Source organism: Musca vetustissima, unplaced genomic scaffold, assembly GCF_032173495.1.
Source record: "Musca vetustissima isolate MV318-11 ecotype Yass unplaced genomic scaffold, APGP_CSIRO_Mvet_v1 utg17137, whole genome shotgun sequence".
Taxonomy (NCBI): Eukaryota; Metazoa; Arthropoda; class Insecta; order Diptera; family Muscidae; genus Musca; species Musca vetustissima.
Window position 1 is genome coordinate 209,395 of NW_026880094.1, and position 12,102 is coordinate 221,496.

Genomic DNA, 12,102 nt, shown 5'->3' on the forward strand with positions numbered 1-12,102 from the left:
ATGACACCCAATGTCTTTGGCGCAACATTTTCATAAAATCGCTTAAAAGTGTATATGGGAGCTTTATCGAAATCTGAAACGATTTTCACGAAACTTAACACACATCACTCTAGATTCAATCCAGTACGCTATGCTAAATTTCACCAATGCACCATTTACACAAAATCTGACGAAAATATGTGTGGGAGCTATGTCTCAATCTGAACCGATTTCATCAAAACTTAAGTTTTAGTTTCAATCGGATAATTCTTATTCACTTTGTTGTACTATAATTATGTTGTAGTACGTCCATTTGTTAACAAAAGGTGACCCCAAACGGAAAAACGATCACTGAATTCTTCCTGCGCTCAACAACCAAAAAAAAAAAAAAAAAAAAAAAATTAAAAATTTACCACATTACGAAAACATGCTTACCCATCAACATTTCGTCGAAAACTGAAAAAGCTATCCAACGTTTTTTACGATGATTGAGAAAAAGGGATTGTCATATAAGAAAATTGGATGTGGTTTGGAAAAATTTTATGAGCGCTGTTCAAAGGGGCCCCCTCTCCCTACATACAACATCCGTAGTCGATTCATACCACACATTTATCTTATGTCAACTCATTAGTCAGTTCGTATAAGTGAATCGCATTTTATTATTATTCACCACCCATTTTCCGGCCAATGGAAATCTTGAACGTTTTTATTTTATAAACATTTTAAATTATGAAGTTTTCTATTATTTCCAAACAATCATTATTAACACTTTATAAACATATGTTTTAAACAAATATTAGTTTGTTTTTCTAAAATATTAATTGTTTAAAATACAATAAAAATATGAATATTAGTTTCTCGCAAACTGAAGCACGTTTAACCTAACGTTCCTGCTGTCTCTTTCACACAGGAAATTCAAAACGAAAGAACACCAATTACATTTTGATTGTCGACATATTGTAATCAGGAAGTTGGTAAGACGAATGAGTGTACATACGCCTTTTTGTTGGATTAGTTCCTGTCAACATTCATTAAAACACTGTAAATATTAAAGTCAACAACCTATCGGTATTACCATACCAAAAAAAAATAGCCATGTCACATTCAATAGTGAATGGTTGGCAACAGGTGGCACTATTGCAGAATTGTTCTACTGGTTTGTGTTTTTGGAAACACATTGGTATTGGGTTATTGCAAGATGTAATAACGTAAGGAATGAATTTGTAGAAATTTCTGGCTACCTTTGCTTTTGAGCAATGACCCTCCTACACAAAGTGGGGTGTATCCCAAACCTCGAAATACATATATTTGGTCTTAATACGATTTTAATTTTATGTCGATTTAGCCATATCCGTCCGACTGTTGGAATCACAATTTTAGATATCTCTGCAAAATTTTGCATATATATTGATACTACTCGTAGCATGTTTGGTATTGAAAATGAGATTTATCGGTCCTCTCCCATTTGTGTTATGAAAGTTTTGCGGCATTCTGAAGATGCTATAATTTGGCAGAACACTTTAAGTAGAGGTGCATGTTCTGACATATCAACGATTTGTATGTGCCGGACAATAATCAGTATATTGCTGTTAATAACAAAACTTTTCCAACCTAAGAGTCTGGGCGTTGTGCTTCATCGTACTTTGGTATACAAATATATATTTTAGTTGCTCGTTTGAAAATTATTTTATTTTTTTTAATTAAATATCCTCTACCATATTTACTTATCTATTTTTTTAATCTTGATAATGAGGAATATCATTCACCTCATATACTTCATTGTCGCTGCACAACGAAGTATATGTTGCATCGGGACCTGTGGTACAATGACTGGTAGGTGCTCCAATACCATAGACAGGCAATCCTTCGATATTAATATAGGAATAATTACAGGTCAATATTTGCTGGACAATACCCTGTTCACCTGTCTGTTGCAATATTGCACAGCCGATGCCTGTTCCCATTTCTTGGACCATTGCAGTAAAGGAACCAATAACAGTGCTGTAAAAAAATAATTTACAATTTTAATAATGATGAATTTTTATGATAGCGAATTTTTATTCACTTACCCATCACTAGGTGTTCTATATTCACGAATATCCTTCATTGATGCCAATTTATATTCATCAAACCATTGATCGATTTGATCGAGAGCTGTTGCACCGGCATCAAACTGATCATTCCAAAAATAGCGCACCGCAATATTTTGTCCAGCAAAATTGAATTGATCGGTGTTACGACACAAATCGTGTTTAGCTTCACACTGTTTGACATTCAGCTCAGCCAATTGGGCCAATTCATCATTCCAATGTGTTTTGGCCATTCGTGAGGCTGGTGCAAATCTATCAAAGCCAGCCGCAACAAGATTACGATATTCATTGTGTTTACGAACAATGTCTTCGCGTAAATTTTCATCGATGGGTATTATTTTTGCATCGGGATAACATGTGGAGGCAAATTCCTAGAATAAAAAAACACAATAATATAGGAGAAGGGAATAGAGGCGAAATGGGATCTTTTGAGGCGAGAAGATGAGGAATTGAACTGAAAAAGTGGAACTTAAAATGGACGAGCTGAAGGGAGTTTTTGGAGACGAGCTGAGGGGAGTTTCCATGGGGGAGCTGAAGGCAGTCTTTATAGCGGAGCTGAAGAGAGTCTTTATAGCGGAGCTGAAGGCAGTCTTTTATAGACTGACGGGAGTCTTTGGAGACGACCAGAAGGGAGTCTTTTTAGTAGCTGAAAGTCTTATAGCGGAGCTGAAGGGAGTCTTTATAGCGGAGCTGAAGAGAGTCTTTATAGCGGAGCTGAAGGCAGTCTTTTATAGACTGACGGGAGTCTTTGGAGACGACCAGAAGGGAGTCTTTTTAGTTGAACTGGAGGGAGTCTATGTAGGGGAGCTGAAGGGAGTTTTTATAGACGATCTTACGAGAGTCTTTATAGACGAGCTGAAGGGAGTCTTTATAAACGAGCTGAAGGGAGTCTTTATAGACGAGCTGAAGGGGGTATTTGGAAACGAGATGACGTGGAGGTTTTACATATATTGTATTGAGACTCGGCAATTTTGAGATCAGGTTACCTTCCATTTTTTAAACGAACTGACGTGGAGTTTTTACATTTATTGTATTGGGACTCGGCAATTTTGAGATCAGTTCAAATCACTTTAAATTTATTACTTCTTACAAAAAATTATTTTTTATTTTTCCCAACTTCCACCTACTTACCCCATTATGATTACATCCGATGTGTCCCTCAAGGCCATAACACAAATCAGGATCACAATAATTCGTTGCCGTACAATAATCCAAAGTACCCAATATGAATACTAACAAAATCACCAAACACCGTTTATTGAAGGCCAACATTTTCTTGTGTCGTTCTATCGAAATATTTACTGACAAATGTTCGAAAAATAACATATGTTTATACTTTTATACTTCCTTTCTTGGAAAATATAAAAAATACATATTTCATTCGATATATTTAGTATTGTTTACTCTGATATTTAAGCAATTGTTTTAGAATTCTTTAACAACACAAAAGTTAGGCGTTAAATAGACCAAAGTAAATACACCACATAAAACGTACATCAAATAAATCATCTTTTGTTCCAATATATACAAATTTATAAGATCACCCATTTCTGTTTCAATGACGTTGGGGGTAAATTAATGAACCATCAAATACAGTAAAACATTGATTGTTGCGACTTGGTTGTCCCAAAATGTTTATAAAAGAGGAGATAATTAAAAACCTAAAAATTTAAAATTGTTCTATTTTGTGCTAGTCAAGATTTTCAGATTTATATTTTCAATTTAATATGAACCTTGAAGTGACTAATGTTGAAAAGTTCCGCTCTGTTTTTTCATATAGCAATGACAATGTCAACTTCATAAGCCAGGTTCAACTGTACTTCGGTAAGATAAATTCATAGAATCTTCAAGCAATTTAAAATAAATATTAATTTTCTTTTAATTGAAATAAATGAAATTATATTTTATTTAAATTTTATTTTAAGCAATAATAAATAGGAAAATGACAACATTTCTCTTTATTCTAGCAATCCATACACTAATTAACAGTAAAGACGTAGTAATTGCCATGCCGTATTTGTGAAGAATATGGCTATATTAGAAAGAGATTTTTTGTTGAACATCGAATATTTCATTTTAAAAGTTAAATATTTTATTAATAATAAACTATTTTTATAATCTTTATCATAAGATAGACAGAGCATTGAAATATTGTACATACATTGTAACTATTCGTAGAATTTGAAAGATCATGTTCCGAGATGCTGTCTTCTACTTGGTCTTTCCATCTAATTCATGGCCTTCCCCTTCTGCGTGAACCATCAGTAGGCTCGCTTTCATATGCCTTTTGAGCTGAGGCATTCTCATTCATTCGCACAACATGGCCTAGCCACCGTAGTCGCTGCAGCTCGATACGACTGACTATGTCGATGTCCGCGTATAGATTGTAAAGCTCGTGGTTTATTCGACGCCGATATTCACTGTCGACACAGATCGGACCGTAGATCTTACGGAGACATTTTCTCTCAAACAACCCCAGAAGCGGTACCAAGGTATATAAAATCGTTAACTACCTCGAAGCTGTAATTATCAAATTCCACAGTTGGTCCGAGTCTACTGGACGTCTTTCGCGTTGACACCATCAGTTTGGTCTTCTCGTCTTTTACTGCCAGACTAACTTTGGCAGACTCCTTCTCAATTTGTTCAAAGTTGACTGTTACCGCTCTCAAAGTTCGAGTAATATGTGTTGTTTGGTGTAAAGAGTGCCTTTTTTGTTCACCTTTGCCCCTCGTATGGCCTTATCCAGCGGCATGTTAAATAGGTCACACGACAAACTGTCACCTTGTCTGAATCCTCGTTCGGAATTAAAGGGCTCCGACAGGTCCGTTCCGACTTTAACTTCTGACCTTGTGCCACTAAAAGTTATCCTGCATAGCCGTATTAATTTTGCAGGATTGCCGCACGTTGACATGGCTTTAAATACCTCTGAACGGATAGGGCTGTTGAATGCAACTTTATAGTCGACGAATAGGTGGAATGTGTCGATGTATATTTCGTGGGATTTTTTTCCGGGATTTGGCGCAGTGTGAAAATCTGGTCTATGGTTAATTTTCTAGGTCTCAAGCCGCATTGGTATGATCCAATAATGTCATTGATCCTAGGCTTCAGTCGTTCACAAAGAAAGTGCTATCCAGATTTTATATGCGAGGCGAATGATACTAATTCCTCTATAGTTGGTACATATTGCCTAGTGCCCTTTTTTTGTACACGAGACACAGGATGCTGAGATTCCAATAAATTGGCATGTATTCCTCTAGCCAGATTGTTCTAATCAGTTGGTGCATGCTCCTTACCAGCATCCGACCACCAGTCTTTAATAGTTCGGCTTGTAACCCATCGGCACCTGCTGATTTATTATTTTTCAGCCGATTGATTGCTATTCTGACCTCATCTTGGTTACGTGGCATACAATATATCCCGTTATCTCTTATTGGTTCTGGGGTATCTTCTTCACCGCCACTATTTTCAAAATTTTCCTTCCAGATCCTCAGCAAGCTCTCTGTATACGTTACCAGGTTTCCATCTTCATCGCTACGGGAGGATGTGCCTTGTTGGTCAAATATCCGGACTTGATTCTGATTCCTGTACATCTTGATTTTCTCGCGCTCACGTTTTTCTTGTTCTTTCTGAAAATTCGTTTCTCCTTTTCTCCCGAGAATTCTCCCTCGCATTACGTGTTGTTACTGTCTGCAGGGTTGCCCTATACGCTGCGTTTTTCAAATCAGTAGCATTACGACACTCCTGATCGTACCATGGGTTTCTTGATGGTGGTTTTCGGTACCAAAGTGTTGCTTTTGCTGCAGTTTATAGGGAGTGGGCAATTTTTTGCCATTGTGCTTCTATTTTATTATTGGAACAAGGAGTGCTTTCCTCAAGCAGGTGGGCAAGTTGAGCGGAGTAGGCTTCTGTTATGTGTTGTGTTTGCAGCTTTTCGACGTCAAATTTCCGTGTTACATTAGATCAAGCCTTTGCTGTTACACTAAGACGGGTGCGAACCTTGGATGCCAAAAGGTAATGATCCGAATCGATGTTAACTCCTCGGATATATCTAACGTCTAAAACACTGTCTATCACAACATTATCAATTTGATTTCTCGTTGCTTGATCAGGAGAAATCCAGGTGGCCTTGTGTATATCGTGATGCTTGAATCTGGTGCTGCTAACTACCATGTTTTTTGCTGTCGTTGTCGGATGTTTCTTCATGAAGGCTGAATTTTCCAAAAATATTTTCCCTTCCAATTTTTGCATTAAAATACCCTAGCAGATTTTTAATGTCATGACCAGAGCAGCGCTCATATGCTGTTCCTAGGCGCTCGTAAAATAGGTCTTTGGTCGGATCAGGGGCGCAAATGAGGCTGATGTAGAAGAATTTCGCTTTTTCGTTGTTGTTTTTTTTTCATTGTATTGGTTTTTTCCGAGTGTGGGCAACTAAACCGACGGCTCAACCCTTTTTTATAGTTCTTATGGGTGAACTTGCGGCCCATGATAATTCTCATCGGCTAAACCAACTGATATTTTTTATTTAATTTTGTTTACATTTTATTAATTTGTTATTTATTCAATTATAAATACCATCTAAGGTACCAAACTATATTTTTCATTGACAGAACATAACGAAGTATAATTTGCATTGGTACCTGTGGTACATTTACTAGCACTTCTTCCGGTTACATACACAGGTCTGTGTAGAACATTAGTGTAGGCATAATTACAAGCCAGTAATTGATGATGTCTACCGGTGAGTAAAGTCTGATGCATAATAGCACAGCCAATATGCGTAGATTTATCCTGAATTATGGCAGTAAAGTGACCGATTTGTGCCCTGAAATAAAATGTATTAAAAACCCATAATAGTAACGTATGTCCGCAATACCTACCCACTCTCCAACGATCTAAACTTATCAATCAAATCCACCGGGGTATCTTTGTATTCATCAAACCACGACTGAATTTGAAACTTCAAAGCCTTTAAGACATCTATTGCACGACTTGAACGAATTTCACCCAGATTTTGTCCCGCATATCTAAATGCATCCGTGTTACGACACTCATCATGAATCATTGCACACTGGCGTACATTTAACTCAGCCAATCTGGCCAATTCCCCATGCCAACGCATTGTGGCCATGCGGGCGGCCGGTTTAAATGGTGGAAACCCCTTGGCTATTTGATTACGCAGCTGATTGTGACGATTCACAATGAAATCGCGTATTTTGGGAGTTATTGTCACTATTTTGGGATTTTCACATCGTGGACTAAAACTCTGCGAGCGATGAAAAACACAATTGCAATGACTTACAAAAATTTGTAGTAAATGTCGTGTACTCTTACCCCATTGTTATTGCAGGCAATGTGTGTCTTATCTTGACACAAATTTTTACTGCAATAATTTATAGACTTGGCTATACTAAAAACACTCAAAACTAAAATTAATATTTTAAATATATTGAAGTTCAAAGCCATGTTTTTTTGTGTTTCCAGTTGCAATATTTAACTGCTGAAAGCTATTAATATTTCCTACTCACGCCAATATGGAAATAATGAAAAATCGCAATCATAACACCTGTATTTATAATGGTTTTTCTGGTTCTTTGTAATATCCAGATCATTGTAATGAAATAGGGTTATTGAATAAGGATGATATATTTTATTACAATAATGGATTCAATTTATTACGATACAGAGCAATATTAAATATTCTCAAAAATTTCTGATATGTGTCCTTGTGAATTCCAAATTATAATAGATCCGTTTGCAAAAGCGATTTCAATTATTTTGACCTTAAAAAATTATTTCACTACCTTAAAAAATTTTCCGTCACATGGGCTATTAAAAATTAACCTTCATAGTATTGCCAGATTTGAAAACAGAAACAGTGTCAAAACTTATGTGATTTCATTTTACACTCATTTACTTTTACCAGGGACAGACTCTACAATTGGTGAAACCCCTCATTAATTCTTCCTAGATTTAATGAACATTATTTCCCAATCCGATATATTTGCCCGATCGCTCCGATGGGGCGAACTTGGGCCTTTAAGTGGATGCTATATGACGAAATAAAAATTTGCTGAAGGTCCTCTAAAAATATTCTGTACAAAATTGACCCTTATTTTAGGATATTATTTAAATGTGAGACACTTATTGTAAGACGCTCCTATAAAATATTCTTTAAACATTTCAAGCTAATTGTATGGATAGTCTGTCCCTTTAGAATAGAACTTTAATAAACATATTAGTTAACAAATTGACGGTTTTGCTTCTGATATTACTCTACAAATCTACGATTGTGGAGTATGTACATTTATGCTATGCATCTGAGAATACGAAATACCAAATTACAGATTCAGGGTAATTAGGACCTTCCCACCTAAAACTTTTACCCACCTAAAACCCGAAATGACTTTAAACCGAAGTGGTTGGAAAATGCGTCTAGGATCATCAACATACAAAACCAGTAAGGAAAGTAGTAAAGTCGGACGGGGCCGACTATATGTTACCCTTCACCACTATGGGTATATTAAACAGGACTATTAACATGAAATTGGATGAAATAAAATATGCAATATTTATCTAAATGTGAATCTACCTATATCTAAGCATAAACATGTCATTCGTTTGTTACAATGGGACAAAAGTATGTAAATCGTTGGGCTATGTATGTACTTCTAGAAAACGCAACGTTATTCTATGCTCAATTTTGTACGTTGTGCAAAAGTTCATGTCAATCTGACAATCTGGATGCACCATTTACTTAAAATCAAGCGAAAATATATGTGGAAGCTATATCCACATATGGAGCGATTTCAACGAAACTTGCCACAGGTTTGGTTATACTAATTTCAGTACGATTTGTTCCTATCAGCCTAATTATGCCAAATTTCGTGCAAATCGAAATATATATAGGGACTTTGGTGCACCATTAACATGAAATCAGACGAAACAGTATATGGGAGCTATATCTAAATCTGGACCGATTTTCTCGAAACTTGGCAGACCTTCCTCTAGGCTCAATTCAGTACGTTACGGTAAATTTCGTGCAAATGGTGCACCATTTGCATGAAATCGGACGAAACTATATATGGGAGCTATATCTAAATCTGGACCGATTTTCACGAAACTTAGCACACATTATTCTAGGCTTAATTCAGTATGCTGTGCCAAATTTCGTGCAAATCGAAAGATATTTAGGGACTTTGGTGTACAATTTACATAAAGTCGGACGAAACTATATATGGGAGCTATATCTAAATCTGGATCAATTTTCTCCAAACTTGGCAGACATTACTTTAGGCTCTATTCAGTCCCTTATTCCAAATTTCGTGCAAATCGAAAGATATATAGAGACTTTGGTGCACCATTTACATAAAATCGGAGAAAACTATATATGGGAGCTATATCTAAATCTGAACCGATTTTTCCCAATTTCAATAGGGTTCGTCCTTGGGCCAAACAAATGAGCTGTGCCAAGTTTCATCCAAATCGGTTTATAAATGCGACCTGTACTTTGTTTACAATTTAACACCAACAGACGGACGGACGGACATGCATAAATCAACTCAGAAAGTGATTCTATGCATATTCTCAAAAGGAACTATGGGTCTATCTCGTTTCCTTTTGCCTGTTACAAACCTGTACCACAGTGTGGTGAAGGGTATAAAAAGGTAGGGATCTTTATATTATCACTATTTAAAAACAGGGTCCTATGCTGAAATTTTTCTTTGAAGAAATTTTTTTTCTGCCCACCAAAACGCTAAATGACAAACCACTTTCGTTTGAAGATGAGCATAAGACCATCACAAAATTGGATGACACCTGTACACGGGGCTATGTCAAAACGTGGACGTGGTATTGTATATTTTCTGTATTTTGGACTCGAAATGTCACACTTCAGATAATTTTTCTAGAAAATGTTAGGATATGTCGTTAGCGAACGTGAGAATTATCTATCATTTATTTTCACAGAGAACTGCATAGCCAGAAGAGCTAATCAACCTACACACCAATACTGACCATAATTACAATTTAGTACCATTTTGTTTCTTTGTTATATTATAGTACGTATTTTTAAAACTACCTCATAATCTCACCACTACACAATTTTGTTATCATTTATTACCTTTCGTAATTACTTATTTTCAAAACCAATTCCAAACTTCATGATTAGATCTCAATAGGTTAACCCAAATTTTAATTTTTATTACCATTTAGTACACACTAATATAAAACGAATAGAAATCATATTTCGCAATTTCATGATTCCAGCCCGAATATAATTTTACCAAATTTAGTACCATTTAAAACACATTGGTATGAATTTCCAAAACTTCCTATGTACTCCAATCCTACACTCCAACAGTAATCATAACTCCAATTTTGGAAAATTCCAACTTTATCGGTTCACCAAAAATTCAAATTGTACCAAATTAAGTACACATATGTACGAATTTTCAAAACTACCTATATCATACAACCAATGGAAATATTATTTCCCACTTTCAGGATTCCAGCTTTATCGGTTCACCCAAATCAACTTTTACTACCATTTAATGCACATTAGTACAAATTTCCAAAAATTTCCTACATATTCCAATCTTACACCCCAACTCCAAATTTCAGGATTCCAGCTCTATCCATAATTAAAATTATGCCAAATTTACAGTGATACTAACTCCATATTTCAGGATTCCTTTTCTATCGGTTCTTCCAAAATTCAAATTGTACCAACGGTAATGTTGATTTCAAATTTCAGGATTCCTGCTCCATCCGTTTCTTCAAATTCAAATTGTACCAAATTTAGTACAGTTTTGTACTTTTCATATACGAGAGTACACGCTTTCAAAATCACCTCCGTATATCGACCCTTCTGCCCAACCTTAATTCCCATTTCAAATTTCAAGTTTTTAGGTCTATCCATTCACATGCTACGAAATTGTACCAAATTTAGTACATTCTAGTACTTTTTGGATACTTAAGAGTTCTAGCTCTATCGGTTCGCAAAATACAAATGGAAACACATTTAGTACTTTTCGTGTACTAAATGTGTTTCCAAAAACCCTGCCTTATCTGACACATTTGGACCAAGAGAGACTCCTACCCCAAATCAAGATTCTAGCTTCCGCCGTAAGTCAGTCAATTACTTTACTCTTTTATTAGGTGGCTAACACCTTCACAATGTCTGAATTCGGATGACATCGTTACAAAAATAGGTGTTTTCTATGTATTGAGAACCCGAATATCGTTTCATATGAAGTTTAGTAACATTTTGAACACTTTAATACTTACCACCTTCGGTAAGTTATACATTCATAGCGAACCACTATTAAATGTAAAAAAACCAGTGAGTGGAGCAGTATAGTCGGACGGGGCCGACCATATGATACCCTACACAACTACCACGGAACTCTAACTTTCTGCAGATTTATATCTATTTGCACCCTCTTAACCGATTAGAGGTCAATAGCTCCTATTTTTTGCCATGACATCTTTTTCGAATTATGTTGTATATCATAATATCCATTTTTTCATTTTACACAGAAAGGTCTTGGTTGACTTGACCCGCTGAATAGTGACAGATTATTACAAAAGCCCATCAAATTAGTTGGCCAGATTCATTCTCCAGTGTAACATTCTGCTTATAATTGTGGCATAGGCGTTGTCCTTGACCATAACCTGAACCTCATGGAAACTTTAAAATCGATCAGCGCTATATTTTCGCCTTCTAGTGTGGTAATGGGTTACTAAATAATATCTCAGTACGTAAGTACCTGTAAATATTTTAATGTAACTCCCACATCCGAGTACATACGACAATGTAATTGGTATCAATTTAAAGGCCAACCACTCCTCTTGGATATACTATCAACTTCTCTGGTCTATGTTCTTCAGCGGTAAATATATATGCCATAGAATGCAAATTTTGTAATTTTTCACACAAAAGTCAGGGTTCACTTGACCCGCTAAATATTGACCGATCTTTATCAAAACATGCATGCTTATTCTCTGCCCCGATCCCCTTCTCCGGTGTTTGGGT

At 36.0% G+C, this 12,102-nt stretch overlaps 2 protein-coding genes across 2 annotated transcripts; both read right to left on the minus strand.

Annotated features, from left to right (window-relative positions):
• Nucleotides 1-1,715: 1,715 nt before the first annotated feature.
• Nucleotides 1,716-3,341, minus strand: LOC133325454 (antigen 5 like allergen Cul n 1-like). Its single transcript, XM_061534217.1, has 3 exons — nt 3,201-3,341; nt 2,049-2,440; nt 1,716-1,980 (listed from the first exon to the last, which is right to left on the minus strand). The coding sequence occupies exons 1-3, from the start codon at nt 3,339-3,341 to the stop codon at nt 1,716-1,718; spliced, it is 798 nt and encodes a 265-aa protein (XP_061390201.1).
• A 3,303-nt stretch (nt 3,342-6,644) lies between these two features.
• On the minus strand, nt 6,645-10,088 carry LOC133325455 (antigen 5 like allergen Cul n 1-like; the record flags this gene model as incomplete). Its single annotated transcript, XM_061534218.1, has 4 exons — nt 6,645-6,891; nt 6,947-7,332; nt 7,395-7,476; nt 10,069-10,088. Coding segments are annotated over 4 exons (735 nt in total), but the record flags the coding sequence as incomplete, so codon positions are not given.
• Between the last annotated feature and the right edge of the window lie 2,014 nt (nt 10,089-12,102).

Coding starts and splice junctions, on each gene's coding strand:
- LOC133325454 (XM_061534217.1), bottom strand. CDS start 3,341: ATGTTGGCCTTCAATAAACGGTGTTTGGTGATTTTGTTAGTATTCATA. Junction 2,441..3,200: donor TCGGATGTAATCATAATGGG/GTAAGTAGGTGG, acceptor TTTTTATTCTAG/GAATTTGCCTCCACATGTTA. Junction 1,981..2,048: donor TATAGAACACCTAGTGATGG/GTAAGTGAATAA, acceptor ATTTTTTTACAG/CACTGTTATTGGTTCCTTTA.